This window comes from Falco punctatus (genome assembly GCF_963210335.1).
Source record: "Falco punctatus genome assembly, chromosome: 5".
NCBI lineage: Eukaryota > Metazoa > Chordata > Aves > Falconiformes > Falconidae > Falco > Falco punctatus.
This window is the reverse complement of record NC_137584.1, coordinates 23,503,526-23,525,693: the sequence shown is the minus strand read 5'-3', so window position 1 is coordinate 23,525,693 and position 22,168 is coordinate 23,503,526. Positions and strand designations below refer to the sequence as shown.

Genomic DNA, 22,168 nt, shown 5'->3' with positions numbered 1-22,168 from the left:
GGATATACATACAGATCTTGCAGTGGCAAAGGTAAGAAACCATGTTCTAACTGTGGCCCCTACATGATTACTTCACGATCTCAGGTGATTTGGGTTTTATTTAATTCTAGTCCTGAAAAACAACACTGATTCAAAGGCAATAGAGGCACTCTCTATTTTCAGGAGCCTGAAATTACAATTTTGAAAAATGGACCTTCCTTCCCCCTCCCCAACACCTGCTCCACTGGGAGTTTTTACCTCCAAACCCTGTCTCTGAGAGACTCCAGGCTTCTTGTATTACATTTTTTCCCAACAGTTTTGTTCTCCTGTTTCTGCGACAAGACAGTAGGCATGGACCTGTTCAGAAAGCACCAAGTGAGCCTTTCCATTTTGATGTCAGACAGGACTAAGTCTGGAAAAAGCAGAAGTGCAGAACCCTGCTCTTTCTCTTTCCTCTGCTCCCCATCCCTGGGAAATTCATAAACTCACTTTTGGAGAAGGAAGAAGCAGAAATGTGAGAACAAAACTAGCTCAAAGAGATACCCCCTAGGAAGAGGATTGACAGACTTGGGGCAGAGAGGGGAGAGTGGAAGGGAGAATAGTAGCACAATGTTTTAGATGTGCCTGTTGCACAAATTAGCATATCTGCAGCTTTGTCCGTGGCAAAGAAAGAACCGTATTAGCTAAACAGTCTAGTATGAGTGTATCTTTGAGCCAATAATAAGCATGAAAGCTCTTCATTCACTTGTAGAGAAAGGAGGCAATGAATAGGAGGGAAAATTTATTAATTTTGCATTTATGCTATTGCTCTCTAACCTCTGTCATGTACATATAGAAAGTGAGGCAGAGTATACATATTTCTTAAGCCACATCACTTGAAGTTAGGCAACTGCCCTAGAAGCTGATTTCATCAAAAACCTTCAAACTTCACAAAATTGGTCAACTTCAGCATCTGATAAATCTGATAAATCTGGGTTATGGGACTTCTGTGTAACAAACTAAGTACTTCATAGCTTCTGACAGAAGACACGGAGTCACTCTGCAGCGGCTAGAGAGAAACAGGACAGTACGTCAAGCAGCATCCTGGAAATGGCCTCAGGTGCTTACCTTTCGCCCAGAGAGTTGAGCAAGACTTACCTCCAGCAAGGTCAAGCATACATGTCTTCTGGGAGCTTACCATCTGCGCTCTTATTTTGAAAAGCTGAGGAGACCTCACCTCTTTCAGAGTCCATGAGAGGTCCTGTTTCATGCCAAATTTTCAGTTAGAACATGAATTTGGGGGACTCCCTGTCCTGAAAGCTACATTTGAGACTGTGTTGTATCCCATGTCACATTCACCCTCCTCTCCCCTGTGCCATGGCAGGCAGTGATGCAGCATCAGCCAGTCAGTTCAAGTTGCTGATCCAACCAAAATGAGATAATTATTTTTAGGGGTAATATTTGTGGAACCATTCTTTCTCAGTCTTTTCAGCTGAAGCTACTGCACTCCCACATAGTAATTAATTTTCTTTAGCCCTCGGTCAGTATTTAATCACGGGGCTAGATGATTAAGGGTCAGAACATCACGGCCAAAAGTGGGCAGCGCCTGCCGAGCCATGTGGCATTGTATGACTAAGCATATGTCCTTAGGAGAGGGGATGACAGTCCCACCTCCTGTTTTCCCAATAAGCAGTCTTGATGAAAAGAATTTTTTTTCCTTCTATACGTTGGGCGTCAGTGTAAGCCTAGACCCTTAATATCCAACTAAGGCTGCCAATTCAATACAAAGATACCGCATCAATAAAGCAAACTATCAAATGTTTGTAAATAGTTGTTAAATTTTGGTTCAGAATATTGAAGTATTAGCTAATTATGCTATTCATTTGCACTGTTTCTATGCTTTCAGCTGCAAGGCTCAGGTCCAGCCCCTTAAGAGACACTGAAACTTAATTCCCAACTCCTGCAAAATTCGGTAGGATGAAGGTTACCTTTAAAGTTTAGTTTCTGTACCCAAGGACATGACAGGTAAGTGGATTCAGAATGTGAGAGGTGAGAATGCCAGTGAAGGTGGGTTTCTTTTGGTTCCCATGGGCTGTTCTCTGTGCAACACGCAGATTTGTCCCCACTGCCTTTCAGACATGGTGGCAATGCTTATTTCCCACAGGTTTATGTGTACATTTTTCTACAAATATGAATAAAACATGTTCAGCTTTACATTTGATGTACTTCGTGGGTACTTAGCCATTGCGCCTTCAGCTGAAAGCCCTTCTAACAATTTTCAAAGCATACACAAACAGTCGTCACAATTCTAAATTTCCTTAATTTTTATATGCTCTTTCCACTTGAATACTATATTCCTATGGTATTTATAACAAAATAATAATGGAAGAACACTTAATTTGCTGAAGTCAGTTGTCATTCCCACAAAATGCTTAGATGACAGAACAAACTTCTGCATATTTGGAGCACCTCTCCCCCTGTTTCGGTCCCTGTTATTCCCTCAGACATAGCAGTTATTTTTAGACTTTTTCCTGCTGGAGACTTGTAAGGCTGTAAACCTGTAGTCCTTTTCTTAACTTGATGGTGTCCCTTTAGAACTTGGCTAATTTATAAAAGCAATACTTTGGCAGTATTTTCCTAAGTCACCAAAACTAGATATACTCTACTACAACGCGGCAGCCCTGCAGCGGTGTACCCCAGCCTGTAACTCTGCTGGGTTTCCTTGCTGGGCCTGATCCAGCGCCTTCATCTGCAGCCCCTCTCCTCCTCCTGCGCTGAAGCATAACCGTGTTCAAACAGCCACTGGGCAAGAGTGAGACCACCACTAACCAGGACGGTGTTGCTCCACTGCCTAGTTAGCCACTTCGCATCAAGCGCAACAACTTTTAACAAGTGAGGTGGCGAGCACCCCGACCTGGAACACCTGCGAACAAGGCTCTGTGTGTGAGGCCTTCAACCGGCTGCAGCTACGTGCATCATAGCGACAGGGAGAGACTTCGGGCCACCCACCTCATGCACTTCTGCCAAGGAGGCTCTCACACGTATTTTGAGGATCAGGCTCCACCAGTACGTCTGTGAGGACCCTTCGTCCAGCTTCTGATTGCTCGAAAGAGCATGCCTGGGGCAGGAGGTGGAAGCCGGGCGCAGAGCACTCAAACCACTGTCTTGCCCATTCCCAAACTGTCAAGTTCAAAGTGATGCTTCTTAAATTTCCAGATTCACAGGTTTAAAGGAATAAAACAAACCAAACCCAACCAATGAAAAATCAACCTTTAGCATGTCATTCATCTGCTAAGAGGGGGGAAAAGAAATACTATCCCAACGCTAACGGGGAATCATCAGGGATGCCAGGAAGGAGACGGAAGGATGGAGAAAGCTCTTAGAGATCTCAGGAATCTGGTAAGACAGCAGAGAAGGGGAGGAGGCTGAAAGTACAGTATTTGAAGAAGAAACAGGATACTGGATGGAGCCCTTTAGTTCAGCTACAACTTCAATAGTTTAATCTCACCAGCACTTAAGTTCTTACTGCAGGCTGGCCAGATATGCTTTCTACTAAGCCCACATTTAAAGGTACAGTCTTCTACCACCTGCACTCACCACCTACATTTTTGATCAATTAAGTCTAATTTATAGGCACAGTAGTATGGAACAGATCTAGAGAAGTCCTTGCTGTGAGTTAGCACACCAACGTTAAAGGCACCTAAAACCTTCGTTTTGTACCTGTGCACAGGGCACATTCTTTCCAGCTGCTCATCACTGCCAAAAATCATGTTCTTGAAGAGGATAATCAAGAAAAAACACTGGGAAAGAGGACTAGCTGTATGCTAGTTCTGATCCTCTAACACTAAAGCCCTGGCCTAATAGCGAACATTAATACTACCCACCCTAGGAACACTTTCAGATCTTCTGGACTTCTTACTTCTCTTTATACCATGCTTTATTCCTCAATGCCAGAACATCTGCTCCTTCACTTGTCTTGAAAATCTTCTCCTGTCCCCAGTGCAGCCAGTTCTCACCACAGAGGTCAGGAGCTCAGATCTTCTACTGTGGCTAAAGATGCCAACAGGCCGTCCACCTTGGCAAGAACGGTTTGGTTCAACATGCATGAGCTCTCTGGCAGGCAGCAGCATGACAGCCACACTGTACAGGCAGGTTAACATGCTTCAGGAGATGGTAGAGTTTATAAAAGGAAAAAAGATCAAGGAGGTATTTCATTAGGTCTCCAATTTTCACAATACCTATGTGCAGCATTACTGTATCTGCAGAATGACTTCTGGGAATCTTGTGCTCCATCCTATCAAACAATAGTTTACTTCCTAATGGGAAATGATGCTTGACTTGTTTTCCTTTGTTTGTCCTGCCAAATGCTGGTTGCCAAGTTTCTGTCTAAATGTTCAAAAGATAAACTGTTCACAGGCGTTAAACTGAAGGCAAGTCTGCCTAAAAGTGGGTGTCTATCATGACAGAAACAGCAAAGACTAGGTCTTTATGTAATCAGAGAGGATTGTCTTTGTATATGGGGACAAGTACAAAAATAAAACAAAGCAAAGAATAATTAATATTCATTATCTTGCACATAAGGAAGCTTTAGCAGTAAAATAATAACAATATACCAAGTACAGTACTTGGATTCTGCATACATGAGTCTCCCCTCTTTTCTCCAGCATGAACACACGCACCACAGTATTTTCTCCATCTCTCCAACACCAGAAGCATTTAGCGCCATAATCTTATGCAGAACTGCAAGACTCCTGAACAAACCAGATGATCAAGACAACAGCATTTGGGGGTTCAAGGAAAGAAGTACAAGGTAAGACAGGCCAGAAGACAGAAAGGAATCGTTCTGTATCAAATCTGAACTGGTTTACTATACAACCTCAAATATTTAAACCAGCCAATTCTCTGAAAAAATTATTTTAACTCAACTGTGTAGTCAGTCTTCCCAGTACAAGGGGTTAGAATAACTAGAAAGCAAAATATGAAATCATTATTTTCAATAATGGACAAATTAGTTTTACAAAATACAGCTGTGCATTTTTCTCTGCAGAAAGTAATGCTTTTTCTTTTCCAACAGCAAACTCAGAGTTCAAAACATGTTATTAAGCTTTCACTAGTGTTATTTGGGTCTCAAAAGCGCAAAAAAATTAAGTGCCAGCCTAGCTTTTACTTATATTATGGCCTTGAAAAGAATATACTCACTTTCTTGCATCTTTTAGTAAATACTAGACACAGAACAGGAAAGTTTTCTTCACAAATACAGAGCAGGTATTTCTTTAATCAGTACCAGTGATAACAGTTGCTAAGTATCATATGAAAAACATCATCTCCTCACACTTTGTTTACTATTATATTTTTCATATAATTTTCCATGGTTGAAATCCCAATTTTCTGATTGTTTTCATACTCTTTTATTACTTTGTAACAATGTAAGAAACATTTTCTTTCCACTATTATGCTGGTTGCATTTACAATAAATGCCACTCTCAATTTCTACACTGGATTCTTTGCCTATCTGTCCAATTCCGTCTTGTATGCTACAAAGCAGTCATGCTACAAGAAATTCTTGAGAGACAGACAGATATCTAATAATACACACCTTTGTAAACTATCACCAGTGACTAAACCTTTTAGGAAATCACTTTTCTTCTTCATAGTGCTGGTTTCATTTCCCAGATATATCAGAAACCAACGAGCAGGCATTTAGGAAAAAAAATGCCAACACACCTTCATGTTCTTTTCAGACTGTACAGAGGCAGGGACCTATAGTTTTGTCACATGACATTAATATAAATTAACAAGCACTTCAAAATTTTTCAAAATTGAGGCAGATGCCAGGCCAAATTCACCTGGGCTGTGGGAACAGCTATGCTCAAAATTTGGCAAGGTCCTTGACTACCCAGGATCTGGAAATGCAAGTCCCTCCGCTTCCTTTCGCTAGCCCAGATGTACGCCTGACCCACCTGGGTACAGTCAGAGGCATCTCAATATAAGGGGTTTTTCCCCCTAAGAATGTAACTTGTATGAATAAAATTTTCTGTTTCTGCTAATTCACACACTCTTGGTAAGAAACATTTTGCCTCAATGTCCCCTGCTAAGTCCATTTAAACAACAACAAAGCCAGCGGACTAAAGTGGAAGAACGAGAAGCTGACAATACACTTCTTTCTATAGCTGATCTACTGGTAACAGCAGCTGCATCTCACTTCTGTCACAGTCCAGGACGTGCAGGTCTCACCTCATTATGGGGCCAGTGTATGCAAGAGCATTCCAGGTCTTCCAGTTTACATGTAGCTGGTGAAATCCTTAGGGAAAGAATGCAGCTCTGCCCAAGCTTTCATAACAGCCAATAAATTAAAAAAAAAAAAAAGTTTAAACCAATAAATACCAGCAAAAAAGAATAATAAATTGATGTTTGTCAAACCCAATGACTTCTTCCCTGTGAAAGCAACGCATCATGCTTTAAACTGAGGATGCTGCAGCTTCCGAGATGGCATGATGCACTGAGTTTGGACAATCACAGCTATTACCTCCTTGGCTGTATTCTACAAAGATGCACACAACGTCCACACAGATGGAAACAATTCACATGACAAATAAAATGGGACAAAAAAAATAATAGAAGAATAAGGCATTTCAGTTCAAACTAAATCTTTATTCATATGGAAAATAGCTACTTTTCTTTTTGCAAATGATGCTAATAAATAAAAATACTCAGAAAGAACTTTGCTTAGAGTTAAGTGACTAGTTACAGCCACATGAAGCTTTTAATTCCCGTTAAAACCACGCCAACAATCATGCAGATTGGCTATGAGAAAGCAATATAAACTATATTTTATTTTGTGCAATCTTATCATAAATCTTAATGCTACCTTCCTCTAAACCATTTCACATAGATTGAAATGCAACTTCAAAACAAATACTAAGGGACATATTCTACACTTATTCCACATATGGAGCAGTGTATAGCGTAAGCCCGTAAATGTATAATGTAGTCAAGCATCTAAAAAAAGGTAAAAGAAAAAGAGGACCCCATTCTGAAAATTCAGACAAGTTTATAAACATAAAAGCTCACACCAGTGAGTTCTCAACAGACAAATACATTATTAAAGCATAACAATAAATTATATTAAATTTATTAACGTTCATCCTTAGAATGGTTATTTCTGAGAAATACCACTTAAAAAGCACACCAAAAACTTTCATCACTAGGATTAAACCGTAAGTTTACATATCTCAATTTCCCACTTCGATGCAATTTTGTTTTACAATAGGCTTCAGCGTTGTGAGCATATTCTTTACCGTACATTTAAAAACAAATTGAAAAATGCTGCAGTTAAGCTGTGCATCAAACACATCATCAAGGTGAGAAACAGGCACTTGACAGTATAATGTGCAAGGCAAAACCTTTACTCATCACAGTATAAATAGTTTCTTCAGGAGTGAAATTAAAAGTTCTCAGCCCATCTTTGAGAGCAAAACATTGAGGGCTGCTAGCAGATCTTTTTCCATTCTTTTAGGTCAGCACCAACAACCAAATTAAATACTAGCTCATGCCTTAGAGGGTATTCCATGAACTATAAAATGCAGCATACTTTACCCAAGAATACTCATTCTTTCCTATAATTAACCTCAGCATACGTACTTGCCAAAGGCAAATACAGAGTTTATTCACAGACTAAATGATGCGATATAAATGCTAACTCTTTCTCCTCTAGTCGTATTTTTCTTAATATATAATGCCAATTTTACAAATACATTTGCCAGTTATAAGATCCTGTTTTGTAACACAAAACGCTGATGTTCTTTTATATAAACTTAAGAACATTGCCTTTTAATATCCTACTAATACTGGGGGAAAAAACAAAGCCAAAGACATTTTGCTACAGTTTCCCTCCAGGCACATCTCAACAGGAATCTCAAAAAAATAGCTATGCAGGAACTGTAAGCCAGAAATATTTACGTGAAATGGAAGAGAGAGGTGAGATCTAAGAAAGGGGTAATGTGGCAGTAACAGAAACATGGTACAACCTTAGAAGAAAAGTGCATGCATCCCTTTTCATCAGCATAAGCTTCTTGCAAAAACACGTTTACAAGACATCCATTACACAAAGGTAGATGGTTTCTTTCAAAAATGCTGATTTTCTCCGAAATGCTAACCTGACCTTCCGACTGTACCGGCCATACTGCTAGGCAGTCAACAAGTTTTCAGTTCTGTTATACCAGTTTAACAATCCGGAGAGAAAAGGCCTACTGTTCATTTTTTCTGAAACTTTTGGTTTGATTTTTTTCCATGAATGTTAAAGTAGTATTTATATAGGTCATATAAACAAAATGGAAACCAACTTTGGATCTGACATCAGCTGCACTGCTAATGAGAGACAATATGCTAGAAAGAGGCACTTTTAGTATCTTATATACATTTCAAATCTCAAGTTTAACACTTCACCTTCTTTTACCAAAAAATTAAAGTATCAGTAGCTAGTAAGACAGAGCTTTATAACAACAATGCTTCAGAAGTTGTATGCATGCACATACTTGCAATGGCTCAGTTACTCAGTTACCCTGAAAATGCGGGAGTGTAATTCAATCACTGCTTATGGGGCAGGAGGGGAAGGAACAACCCAGTACAAGACAAAAAAGTTGTTTATAGAACAAGGATCGGCTACTGTAAAAAATGAAAATGTATGCCCTTCCATAAGGAGCAACTTATCCCTAGATTCAGCACTACGGGTACTGAATACAGAGATCATCTTATACTCTGCTAACTGCTGCTTTCCAAATTTTCAATCATTTTTATTTTTGGCATAACATGTGTCTTAAAAAGTGAGAAGCTTAGCTTTGTCAAACAATGTTCAATATATACAGATACTAAAAAAAAACCAAACACAAACCAACAAACAAAAAAACCCCAACAAACTCTGGAAGACCCATTTGACCTGACTATTGGTGAAGATCCTGTGGTGGAAGGAGTTACATTAGAATAGTATTTTCCTATTTCATACGCAGTATAGCACATTGTGACAGTTGAGCATCTTGTTTGCACAAGCTGAAGCATATGCTGAGGCTGAAGATTTGGAAAACAGTCTACTAAGTATAAGCATTCTCCCTGCAAGCGACATATCAGTATTCTTAGTTAAAAAGGGACAGCATCAAAACTAAAATTTTGAGTGACCCTCAAACACCAGAAAAAAACCCAGGACCTCAAGCTAGTGGAAGTTCCTACATAAGGCAGTCAAATTTACAACCAGTGTATACATTCACTAAGGAATTACATTTTTTTGGTAAAACCAACAATCCAACATACTGCAGAGTCTGAATGTGAAATATAGGCACAAAATAGATTCTCTGTTTTTTCTTTAAGTGTGGAAAACATAGCTATTTAACAATGTAATAGGAAAATTTACTATCAGATGAGCAAAAATTTGTAACAATCTGAATAAAACAAAGTACTGTATAAAGGTGCAATATTGAGCAGATTTGATTTTGGTTTAACCATACAAGTAAATCATGGAACCTTTCTCTTCTTATCTATAAAGCATTTCACATTACTAGTATCATTCTAGTTCTTCCCAGTTGTCAGTAAGGTTACCTTTGCTTTGACGTCTAATACTAACCAGCTTTCCAGCTGATTTGATACTCCACCTGGAACTGTTTCCTGAGCTGGCCAGGTTTGTGTATTTTGTGGAGCCTTTGGTTTCATCTTCCCAGCCTGACCAGGCTGTATAGTCATTTAAAGTAGTTGCTGCATCACTGGTAGAGTCAGCAGTGGTAATCTGCGGTGGTTCCCATCCCTCAATCTCATCTGGTTTCCTAGATGGGACATTCTGCTTTATCACCAAACTGTCCCAAAAACCTGGCTTCTTTTCAGACTTCGTTTCCTCCTTTAACTTTAGATTTGTTCTAGAAAGTAAGTGATGAGGTGATTAATTTCTTCATTTAACAATGCACTTAATACCCCACCCGCCCCAAGAATTACACAGAACTGCCTTTGCAACTTTATTAAGTATTTTAGCATGCGTTAGAACAATTTAGAACTTTAATCAAACTAACCCAAAAAACAAACCCAGAGGAAGGACAGTAGAAGGAATATGAAAATGTTTTTCCTACCACCAGCTTTAACAATCACTCACTATGTTCCTCAGCTTCATATACCTCTTATCACCTTGCCAGTTAAACATTATATCCTAAAATAGTTGATGCACACAGCATTAGGACTTTTAAAGATACCGGCATTTATTTCATAAAGAACTACACAATATTTTGAAAACAGTTGTTTTGTATTTATGGTAAGAATACCCAAAATTCCCCTCCCAAAAACAAGAGAAAAAACCAACCTTAGTTGTAATTTCTCTCTCAATGAGACATTGGAAAGGCTACTCATATTACCACCTTTCTTACCCCATTAACTACCTTCAATCTGAATTATTTCATATTTACAGTGTGGAGTACTTAAAATACAGAATGTCAAACATTTATGCATAAGTTTACATGCAGGGTTATGTATGTAATCAAATAATGGACCATAAGGAAAGGCTGAATACCAGTGGTGAAACACACAGCTTTCAGGGTTCAATGAGCTAAACAGCAAATTAAAAACATTATCTGCTAATAGCATACAAATTCCTTCTCCACAAATAAAACCACCATTGATTTTTTTTAAAATATTTCTATTAAAAAAGCTTTTTTCCATTAATGAAAGCTTGACAGTAGCATATTTAAAAACAAGCAACTGAACCAACATTTTTAAATTACTTTACTGAATTCTGGATTTATGATTATTCAGAATTTTCATATTGCTAAAGCCAGTCACAGACTCTGAACACTCTTCTCATATTTTATGAGCAGTGCACTTGAAAAGTTGCATTTTTCTTTCAAAGTAAAGTAAAAACTATGATATACAATTCTAGGAAAATTTCCCCAAACTTAAAATACAGGCCATTTTCACAGTAATGCTAAAATAGCTCTCCACATTTGTGGTAGCTCTGTTTTCATACTTCTGCTCTCTTCACCGGGTACTTGATTCTTATATTCAGCATCAATTGCAAAGGATCCTTCAAGCAACCTAGCGTCCTAATAACACCATAAAATTGTACAGGGACAGTAGCTGGGAACTTTTGGAAAGTTTTATTGAACAGGTTCAAATGGAAATGTATGTATTTATATTCTAAATCACTTTTACATATATATACACACATATATATATTTTTTCACACACACACACATCCACGCACATATATACATACACACACACACATGCATACTGAAATATATATATTTCAAAGTAAACTGGAAACAAAACATACTATAGCAAGTCTTATCAAAGCTAATATTTGGCTGGATCAGCTATACTGATGAGTAGCACGTTTTTCCTATTTGTAACTAAGGTAGATAGGTAGCATGTGTAGGTAAAGCCTACACGTACTTGTAACAGCAAAACTGTACTGGGAAGAGGTCTGTTCTGTTCAGAGAACAGCTCTAACCGTACCAGCAGTGCAACTGTTCCAAGCAAACACCTCAGCTCTGACAGGAAAGATTTGCACACCCTGGCACAGCTACTTTACTTTTTTACATGTAGACAAGACTTCAAAGGAGAAAGTAAAGCATGTAAAAAAAGGAATTTCTAAACCCAACCATCACTAATCCTTAAGAGGAAAGGGTGGGAATGACACTTTTTACTCAGAAACCTTTACTCCTTTTCTACAGTAAAAAATCATCATGCAGCTAAATTCCCTTTTCTTCCTGACAGACCAAAAAAGGTTATCAACAATATCCATCCTGTCCTAATACAGCATGCCTTATTCATCGTAAGCTTAACATCCATGTAATCTGGAAATGCACATAAACTTTCTTCTGTGATTTAACTTCGAGAAGTTGAACACTACTGTTTCTCAGTGTCTACTTTCACTGCTTTGCACAGCTATTTTCTGTTCCAGTTTGTGTATTTTAATAGCAGATAGACCAATTGGTTTGACTCACCCTTTGGATTTTGGAGATTTACATTCTGCTAGCAATTGCTGTTCATCATCTTTATTGAACATAGACGTCACTTCCTTCCAACCTCGGAAACTTGCACCTTGAACCTATACAGAAAAGTAAACATCCTCATAAATGTGAGTTACAGACTTACAAGCACAGAGTGCGGCTGCCAGGCAGCAGCAGCCCTACCTCTGGTGTGCTGCCCAGCTGGGGGCACCGCAGCTCTGTGCAGCCTGCAGAGGACAGCCACATCCTCGAGAGTCAGCTGGGTTACTGCAGCAAGAGCCCTTTCCTGCAGAGCAAAGACTACAAAACCTTGCCGGTTTGCAGAGTGATGCAAGTGATGGTGCCAGTGTGTACAGCTGGGCTCCTGGATGCTCTTCTGCAGGCAGGAGCTGCTGGCTTCATTTTAATATATCACATTAAGAAGGGAATCTAGGCAGCTTAGGGAACAGTTTCAGAGGCTTCAGTAGACAGAAATTAAATGAACAGCTACTGCTAGAAGGGGCTACAACAGATAGGACAGCCAGATGAATTATGAAACTCTTAAGATTTAACCTCCTTCGCACTCAACGTTCCTATTTTTAACTCACCAAAACTACTACTTCTGGCCCCAAGAGCAAAAAGGGTGAGAGCACTGGCTAACCAGTGGAATATAACACGTGACACTGGTGCACTACTGTGTAGTCTCTAAATTTACTGTGACCATTAAAGGTGTAGCATAAATTATTATTTCAACATTATTAAAGGTTTTGTTCCCTCTCCCCTAAAGCAAAATAAAACAGGTAGTGGCTTTTTGTATGTTGATAGCATGCTTAGGGACTCCTAACAGAAACGCTCGCATGCATGTCAAGCACAGAGCATGAAAGCTGCTGCTCTTTCTCGCAGGATTTAGGAAGAATGGCAGAGCAAGTCTATCAATGTTACTTGATTACATTAAAAAATAAAACAATATATTATGAGGCATAATAAACAATCACAACAAAATCGTAGTTGTCGATACAAGCAGAGGCTAATTATTATACTTCATCCTTTTTGCAGAACTCATTGGTGCAAATAGTATCAATTTAACATTCAGGTTTTAACTGATTACAGTTTATAACTGGTATGTCCACATAGGCCTTAAAACACGTGAAACACCACCTACAAATTGAGCACAAACACCAGACAGGAAAATACTGGTACCGCCAACTCCTCACCTGGAAGATACCAGCAACCTCCACCATTTACAGCACCCTTGTTATTGCATGTTAGTCATGGAGTATTTCCATCTCCTGTTCCCCCATCTCACTCTGTCCTACACCTTCACTTCTCACCCACCTTCCCTACTCACATCTGAACTGCCTCAGCCACTCCAGCTCAGGAGACATAGCAGGTCCATTTTAGGGTCAGGAGGGAGGTCTAACCTAGACTCAGTTTCACTTTGGTTAGATGCAAACATGGATCCAGCTTTGGGCAAAGCTCTGGAGAACTCTGGAAGAGGGAAGGCTGAGCAAGCCCAGAGCAATTTCCAGCTCTTGTTCATGGGATATGGACAGACCAGGTGCATGAGAGACAGGTTCACCACAACCCAGGCCTCCACAACTGTGCTGCTCGCGTCTTAAACCCATACCCAATCTCACCAGAAACCACAGCATTCCTCATGGCCTCACAAGCAAATGAACAGCTTCTATGTATTTTTTCCCCACTATCACAATAAAGTGAGTACAGACATAATAAGCAAACTCTCATGTTTAATTTAAACATACACTTTCTATTTTTAATTGTGTTAAAAATATAGAGACAGCCAATTTCAACTTTGCATCCCTGTGGCTGAGTCGCCATACCCACTTCAAAGATGACTGGTACTGTCGATAGTATAAACCAAAACCTGACAAACTGCAGATGACACCTTCAAACAGGTACCTTGCTATACAAAATCCTTGTGTTTAAACTATCAGCCTCTCCAAGCAGTACTCAACATTCAGCGCTTCCGTGGTGCAAATAATGGTCTAAAACGTCAATTTCAGTCTATAAAAGGCTTAAACCCATTATCTGTTTTTGTTGGTTCAGTTTAATTCTTGAAGAAGTCTAACATAATGACTTGTTACCCTGATTTGGCTTCCTCTTACTGCAAAGTACTTCATCCACAACAAACTTCCAAAACAAAAAAAAAAAAAAAAAAAAAAAAGAAAATAATCTCCAAGAAGTTAGCTCCTGAACGATGAAGTTTGTTTAAAGAAAGAAAGAAGAAAAAAAGAGAGAAAAAAGAGACACACCCTAGAAAGCACTTAGCTTTTCATATGTTCAAAAAATCCTTCACCTTCTGTTATCTAATTATACTATTTTAGGCCTTTTGCAGGAAGGAACCTTTGCTACTATAGGCAAACCCACAATTAAAAGCAGCACATAGGAACTTACTGCCTTAATCCTTTAGGCCTTTAAACTGGAAAAAGACCCAGTTATACCTCAGTGATCTAATTTATGTATGTTTGTCTTTCTTCACTAATGATGTTTCATCAAGCCATTGCCACATAATAAATCTGTAGATTAAAAAGAAAAACAAAAAAACCAAAACACCTTGTTACTGGTTTTCAGATAGCAATTTAATATAGAGAACCATCTTAAATTATACATGCCTTTACAGAACAGCATCAATGAAAGACTATTTGGATATAAGCATTCATTATTTATTGGGGTCCAGCGGAGGGCTACAAGGATGGCGAGGGGACTGGAGCATCTCCCTTGTGAGGGAAGGCTGAGAGAGCTGGGCCTGTTTAGCCTGGGGAAGACTGAGAGGGGATCTTACCAATGCCTGCAGGTATCTTAAGGGCGAGTGCCAAGAGGATGGGGCCGGGCTCTTTTCAGTGGTGCCTAGCAACTGGACAGGGGGTAACAGGCAGAAACTGCAACACAGGGAGTTCCAGCTGAGTAGAGGAAGAACTTCTTTCCTTTGAGGGTGCCAGAGCCCTGGCACAGGCTGCCCAGAGGGGCTGTGGAGTCTCCTTCTCTGGGGACATCCAAAACCTGCCCGGACAAGATCCTGTGCAGCCTGCTCTGGGTGACCCTGCTTTAGCAGGGGGTTGGACTAGATCTCCAGAGGTGCCTTCCAACCCCAGCCATTCTGTGATTTATACACACACTTACACTCAATGTAAAAAAGGATATACCTACTTATACACCTTCTTTTAATCTAGAACATCATATGTACTTCACCGATACGATGCCAACCTTTGATGCATTGCTTTGTATACCCAAGCAAACCTCCAGGAAAAAAAGGAAAAAAACACCCCACAACCAAAACTATTTCATAATAAAAACCTGTTAATATCTAGCCACAAGCTTTCCATATTTTTAACTTTAGATATTTTAAAATTTAGGCCCTATTCTGACTTACAGGTATCTTTAAGAAAAATTATTAGAAAAGTTCTGTTCATCGTCAAGCAGATAGCAAGTACAGGTCTCCAGCTAAAATTTTACAAACTCTGCACTCTTTCTACCTGTATGTAAATAAGTATCTATGTAGACACTATACCATTCCTTCAATATTTTCACAAACAAGTACTCTCACAATGGATACATGGCATTTGGTAGGTACATACAAGGTTAATAATTGTGTAGCAGATTCTAATTTATTTATTCTTTTGACAACTAGTCCTTAGGGGAAACAGACAATAAACCTTTAAGACATACTTCCACCACTTAATTATTTCGGGTTTCCAAAGGAAACACTGCCAGGATAACCTACATAACAGCACCAACGTCCAAGTAGACCATATTTTGCTAATATGTGATAAAACTCACTGCACAAAGGCTACTGCATATTAAATGGACTAGGCTTAAAAAAACCCTGTAAGTGCAAGAGTAAAACCAGAACCTCTGCCTACCATGCTTAAGCCTCCTCTTCTACATCTGCCTGAACCAGCGCTGATCTTCTGAAGCATCTTTTCACTCAACTGAAGAGAGGCAAACAGCTCACTCTTGACAGTCTTCTCAGTGGTGCCATACTTAAGAACATAAATCTTGGCAAAGGAGGAGGTCAAAGAAGCTTTTTTCTAACTACTGAACTGTTTAAGACAACAATCCTTGGTTTTGACTAGGGCTGTCATCTAACTTTCTCATGCCCTAAAAAAAAATATCCTCAAAACAGCTGCATTTCTGTATTTCTTTCAGTGTTCTTCAAAGACTCTTAACCTACTGACAAGCACCACCACCAATGTAGCTTGAACAGAACTGCATCTGCTGGTAGGTGTAGCTGAGGAAGGAGATCTTGAAACCACCGTTTTTTGAAACCATGTTTGACATGCAGCAGCTGCAAAACCAAAAAACGCAGGAACCATCATTTTTATTATGCCAAATTCAGACAGCAGATCCATAAATGGATACTCTCTATTTAGAGGGATGCACCCCTCTAGTATCTCAAAACAATGACTCTTGATGTTAGGGGAAGAGGCCCTAGAAACTGGCTATGCTACGCTCTCCCTGAACAGCATCTCCCATCACCACAGGCAAAAGACAGACTGCCAGAGTAGATGGGCCAGTCCCTCAATCAGCCAGGAATTTCTTACATTCTTACAGAGCACAAAAGAGAAAGACTCAGATTCTAGAACAACTGTTCTAGACATGTTCTAGAAACAGAACAACTGGCTTTCTTGCAATGGATTTCAAAGGAAGGTCATTTTAAGTAAAGAAGAGATGACACTTCAGTAAGCAGAGTCCTCACCACACCAGAGATTTTGTTTTATGTAAAAAGATTAAAGTTATGCAAAGTATGAGAATACAGTACTGATATGGTCTTAAAAGCATCAAGCCACTTGCAGAAGTTCTGTATTTCAATTTTAGGATGTAATTGTCTACACAAACCTCACAATTACTACCGCTAAAATTTTCAAAAAAGTTTATATACTTAACTATCTTGTATTCTCAAACCTTTGAAGTATTTTTGCATGTGTCAGAGGAAAAAGAAATAATTCAACATTCAAAGTTCACAGAATCACACAGCCTTTACAGCTGGAAGGGACCTCTGGAGACCATCTAGTCCAACAACACTGTTCAAAGCAGGGTCAGCTTGAGCAGATTGCCAAGGATCACACACAGCTGGGTTTTTAATATCTCCACAGCTGAAGAATCCACAAACTCTCTGGGCAACCTGTTCCAGGGCTTGACCACCCTCACTGTGAAAACATTTTTTTTAATTATGTTTAAATTATATTTCCTTTATTTCAGTTTGTGCCCATTGCCTCTTGCCCATTCACTGAGCACCACCGAGAAGAGTCAAGAGTGTATCTTTACACCCTCCCCACTGCTGGCATACATTCAGAAACCCTTCTTGTTGCTCTTCATTTTCCTCACCAGATTTAACTCTAGGTGGGCTTCATCTTTCCTAACACCACCCCTGCATGCTCAAAGAGTATTTCTATATTCCCCCCAGGTCACTTGACCCTGCTTCTACCTCCTGTATGATTCCTTTTAAATGTTTGACATTTTTCAGGAACATCTTGTTCATGCAGACCAGCCTCTTGCCACCTTTGCTGCTTTCTCTGCTTGATGGTTGGGCTATTCTTAAGCCTGGAGGATGTGATCTTAGAAAAACCAAAGCTGATTGACACCACTAGAATAGAGTCAGGTGTACAGTCAAAATTCCAGGTTAAAAATAATTCATAAAATCAAATGAAATGCACATAAGGGACTGCTAAAAAGAGAGAGCACTATTAAGAAGAACTATCATTGTAACATCAGACGTTAGAAAGTCAAAGCCTTTAGAGGAGCAGGTTGGGTGCTGCAGTCTACTATTTTTCATAAATGCCAGTGAGAAACAAAGCAGAAACTTCCCGAGATGCTACTTCACTATTCTGTGAAGTAGAATTATAGGCTGGTCTCATACCAGTTTGACTACAAGAGCACAGAGCATGCCTGTCAGAACAGCCATTAATAAAGTTTCTCCCATATCTTCCATTTTAGATCATGAAAATCCATGAAGCTCAATGCCCTATGCAATAATCTAAAAGGGTCAGTAGAAGTGAAATTACACTTACATATTAATCAATCAACTGGCAGACTACAGAAAACCCATCATCATTGCCTGTCCCAACAGGCATCTTAAAAAGCTCAAGCCCAGAGCACAGATTCTTCCCCTTCAGTAGAGGGAATTCCAGCTTATGAAGTACTCTTTCTCCACCATTTAAAGCTGCCATTTAATTAGCGTACCTTCTAAAGCTGGGAGTGCAAGTAGTCACTTCTAGAACATCATGTAAAGGACGCAGTCTGTATCACTAGTCAAACTGTCTGCTGTTTCTCCCTCTTCCTCCCCTCCCCTCTGTTTTGCCAATGCTTCAGTATCAGTGCCCATCTGTCAGGCAGATTCCCAAAGAGAAATCTCACAAGGTGGAAGATCCAGTTTATCAGACACTGCTGCTGAAAAGGGTCAAAAAAGTCCATTGCCTGCTCACATTAATACTGCCTTCCTTATGCTATGTTTTTGAACTTGTGTGATGCTGTGAAAAAACAGTTCAACTCAATAAGCCAGTAGCAATCTAACTCATTCATTTTTTGCATTCTTGTGGGTTAGTGATAAGAATCAGCTCATTAAAAGATGCCAGTCACCAAAGAATGTGGAAGTTAGGGGCAATAGCACCTTTTCTGTAGCAGCAACTACTTTATCAGCTCAAGCACCCTCTGGAAGTTGCAGTCATCTATCCACTTTCTTCCATACATACAGCTTTGCGCATACTGTATGGCTTCCCCAAACTGACCCCCTAAGCTTCATTCTATAAACTCAACCTTTATAGTAAGAGTTTTGTGCTCTGTTACCTGTATTAGTTCAAGTGAATCACCTGTACATAAACTGTGTATGGTAACTACAATTTTCCTTTCTTTAGATAGAACAGGGAACAAACGTCTGCTGACAGTTAACTTTATGAAGTGCCACAGAAAGGGACAGCTCCTCTGAAAATGAAAGTATCCTACAAAACTGAGAGGTATTATTACCAAAAATGACTTTCGGTATACCATTTTTCACCACATCAACAAACTCTGCTGATGTACGTGACTCTCAGCTTCCCACACTTGGTAAATGGGCAATGAGTAATAAAAGAACAATTGAAGAAGTCTACTGCAAAACAGTATAGCATCACTGAGATGAATTTTCAGTTAATTTTACCATCAAAGGTACATAGCTCATCTTTAGAGCTTTGCTAGAGGGCAAAAAGGTTCACAAAAAATTAGGCTAAAAGGCAACAAGCCAGGAATACTAACAGTCAGGCACAAACTAAAGAAGCAGATCAGTGCTAAAAAAAAAAATAAAAAAAAAAGTACACTGCACAAAAAAAGTATGTAGATATAGATGAACATGTACTCCAGAGGAAGACTGTGTAAATTTAAACTGAAAACTGTTAAATCCATCCATCAGATGGATGTGGTTAACATACATGAACACCTTATTCTGGGAGGAAAAGAAGCACAGAATTCAATCAAGTCAAAGAATAATAGCAAGGATTTGGGACACTATGTAGAGGTACAAGACAAACAGTTTACATTTCAAAGCACGAGATTAAAGTGTGTTTGAGTATTACTCTGACTTTACTGGTACCCACTTACAAAGCAGCACCATTTTACTTTCAATACATTCCTGTTAAGACTTTTCTCCTTCCTAACTGCCTGGCAAGCAGGGCTCTGGAGCAAAGAAGTCATTCCCTGCAGGCTAGAACAACCCACATGACAGAGTCCTAGCAACCGAAAAAGAGCAATTACAGGGGATTCTTGCTGTATACCTGCAGTGAGAATCAGCATGTTCAATGCCATTGTGCAGTTAAGCAGCTAATCCCTAAAAGTCACTACTCAGCATGTATGAAATGAGATTTCCAGAAATTTATACTTGGGCCAAGTTTTAGCAGACCTTCACAAGTATTTTCACAGAGGATTGACAACTGGTGAATCAAAACCCTCCAGCAAAGTAGAGGCACTCCACAAAACACTTCCATTCTTTTTGTTTACATTTATAAAAAAAAAAATAAATCTGTATTTTCCTCTCAACCTTGCCTGAGAAGAAACAATTGTTTGTTCCACAGCTTCCCTCCCTCCTCCTCCTGAAAAAAATGAGCCTAAAATAAAAAGCTAGAGATGGAATTTTCCATATAAGTACCTTACAGTTCAATAAAGTTACAACAAAGCGTTTTGTAATAAAAAAAAATGCCTGTCAGCTTTAATTAAAGAAGCATTGTTCCCACATTATAGGAAACCTATTCATAACATGCAAGAAATCAAATAACAGAAATGTGAAAAAACAACCCCCCCTCCAAATTTGTCTTCCAGATATCAAAACATTTTGGGGGCTGGGGGGTGAAATTTCTCAACTGTCAGTGGGCAAAGTTACTCTATTCTGTGGCACACACACAAAGTGAATCTCCAAGATTTACCCCTACCAGAATGTCCCAACGCCTCCAATTTAGTTATTACAATTATCTACTTTGTTTCTCAGAACTCTGTGTCTTTTCAAAAGCTGGCCTCAAAACAACCATAGATGAAGTCTGTGCTGTGCTTTTAATACAGAAGCTCAGCACGCAGGTGAGAACCCCCAAGCCAAGCTCTGCAGAGACCAAAGGGCCAGGTGCAGCGTGAACATGGGTTCCAGAGTTCTGCATTTTGCAGAAAACCACTAGAGGGTTCACAGGTCCTCACTTCCAGATGCCAGGAGAGCCTTTTTAACCAGTTATACCTGCCTTTCAGGAGAGCTGTGAGGAGGGAACTAGAAAAATTCAGCACTGCAGTTAGCCTGTCCTCGCTGCTAAGTGGGCAGCTTCCTGCATGAGCAGAAACTAAGACCATCTTCCAACCTCCACCTTCAGCTAGTAGGACCAGCTCCCACTTTTGCGCCTCCAAACCTAGGTCAAAGGTTTTCCTCGGCAAACGGGCATCAGGATTGTCCTAAAACTCGGGCTTTAAGAGACCAGGAATGCTGTCTCTCAGCAGGGCAGACACACCTTTATCCATTGCCCCTTTCTTCAAGAACTTCATTGTTGTTCTTTACCATAATGGTTCAACACAAAGACTTTTATTCATGACACATGCACATGGAAAAGGCCACACATATAATTAAGCAGTATTTTATTAACATATTCAAATATTTTTGAACTTCTGGAATATCACTGTACTGACAACTTCCAAGACCACAGAACAACCAAATAAAATATAGAAGTGCTTTCAGAAACAGTAATAGAGAAGATGAGAAGGATAAGGTGCTTTTTCTGTGAATACATTTTTAAGACAACAGCGTTTTACTTTAAAAGACAAAAGTACTGCAGCTCAGTGGTTTGCCTAAGTGACTTTTTTTTAAGTCAAAACACACACTTAGGAAGCCTTCCTGAATGACTAAGGGGCAAAAAAGTTTCAATATAAAATAGATTAATTTTAAGATTATTTTCCTAAACATTCATAATCTGGCATAAAATAAACAGTAATTTCTGTTTTCATTAAAAAGAATACATTTCTTCTAAAAAGTAGAAAAAGGTATAGTACAATCTGACTTTATTTTCAGCAAAAATCATGCTGCATCTGAAGTAGAACAAAAAGAAGTAGCAAAGACAGATGTTCAGTTTATACATATTAATGTAAACTATCCTATTACACTAATGAACCTATTTTTATATGCTTTTCTCTATACCTACGGAATTTCAAAACAAACTCTAGCATATCGTAACAACTTCCAGTTCTTTCATCTTCTACTCATGTATTTTAAGAACATTAAAGAAGATTCTTGGACACATATCAAGGTAAAATATTGAACTTGTATGCCCACTTTTCTTTTCAGAAAGAGATAAGAAATAAAGTCCTTAACCTCTTGTGGTCAGAGAGTACGCTGAGCTACATATAATGGAATGAATACCCCAAATCCCTCCTACATTTCATGTTTTCATTGCTAGCTATAGCTAGCATTTAGTGCTTCCTTAGACTTCATTTATTCCTGTGGCTTATTTTCATTTTGTGTTTTAATATCTATCATGTGGAAGAAAAAAAAAAAAAATTAAGATACCTTCCCCTCCCCATTAATGAAAGGAAATAAGGCAACTTTCTAACACTGCATTGCTAATATTACTTCGGTGAGAACCCCATGACCAAGTATCATACATAATTACAAAATCATCAGTGAAGTACGTAAACATCGTCCTTAATCAGGCTGTACATGAAAAACAGGTAGCTTCTTAACATACATTGACTGAAATATACATGATATAAAATGTTACACTTCCAAAGAACAGGTA

General features: G+C 39.1%; 1 protein-coding gene and 1 long non-coding RNA gene across 3 annotated transcripts in view; both read right to left on the bottom strand.

Annotated features, from left to right (window-relative positions):
• Positions 1–5,213: 5,213 nt before the first annotated feature.
• TDRP (testis development related protein) overlaps positions 5,214–22,168 on the bottom strand; it is a 78,308-nt gene continuing 61,353 nt past the window's right edge. For both annotated transcript variants that reach the window (XM_080387769.1, XM_080387768.1), the window contains exons 3-4: positions 11,934–12,037; positions 5,214–9,857 (exon numbers count right to left, since the gene is read on the bottom strand). In XM_080387769.1, the coding sequence (XP_080243895.1) occupies positions 9,512–9,857; positions 11,934–12,037 (450 nt within the window). In that variant the 3' untranslated portion in view covers positions 5,214–9,511. The remainder of the gene's footprint in view (positions 9,858–11,933; positions 12,038–22,168) is intronic.
• On the bottom strand, positions 14,154–22,167 carry LOC308064002. The gene is made up of 2 exons (XR_013928152.1): positions 16,549–22,167; positions 14,154–16,507 (listed from the first exon to the last, which is right to left on the bottom strand). It is a non-coding gene; the product is annotated as an uncharacterized lncRNA (long non-coding RNA).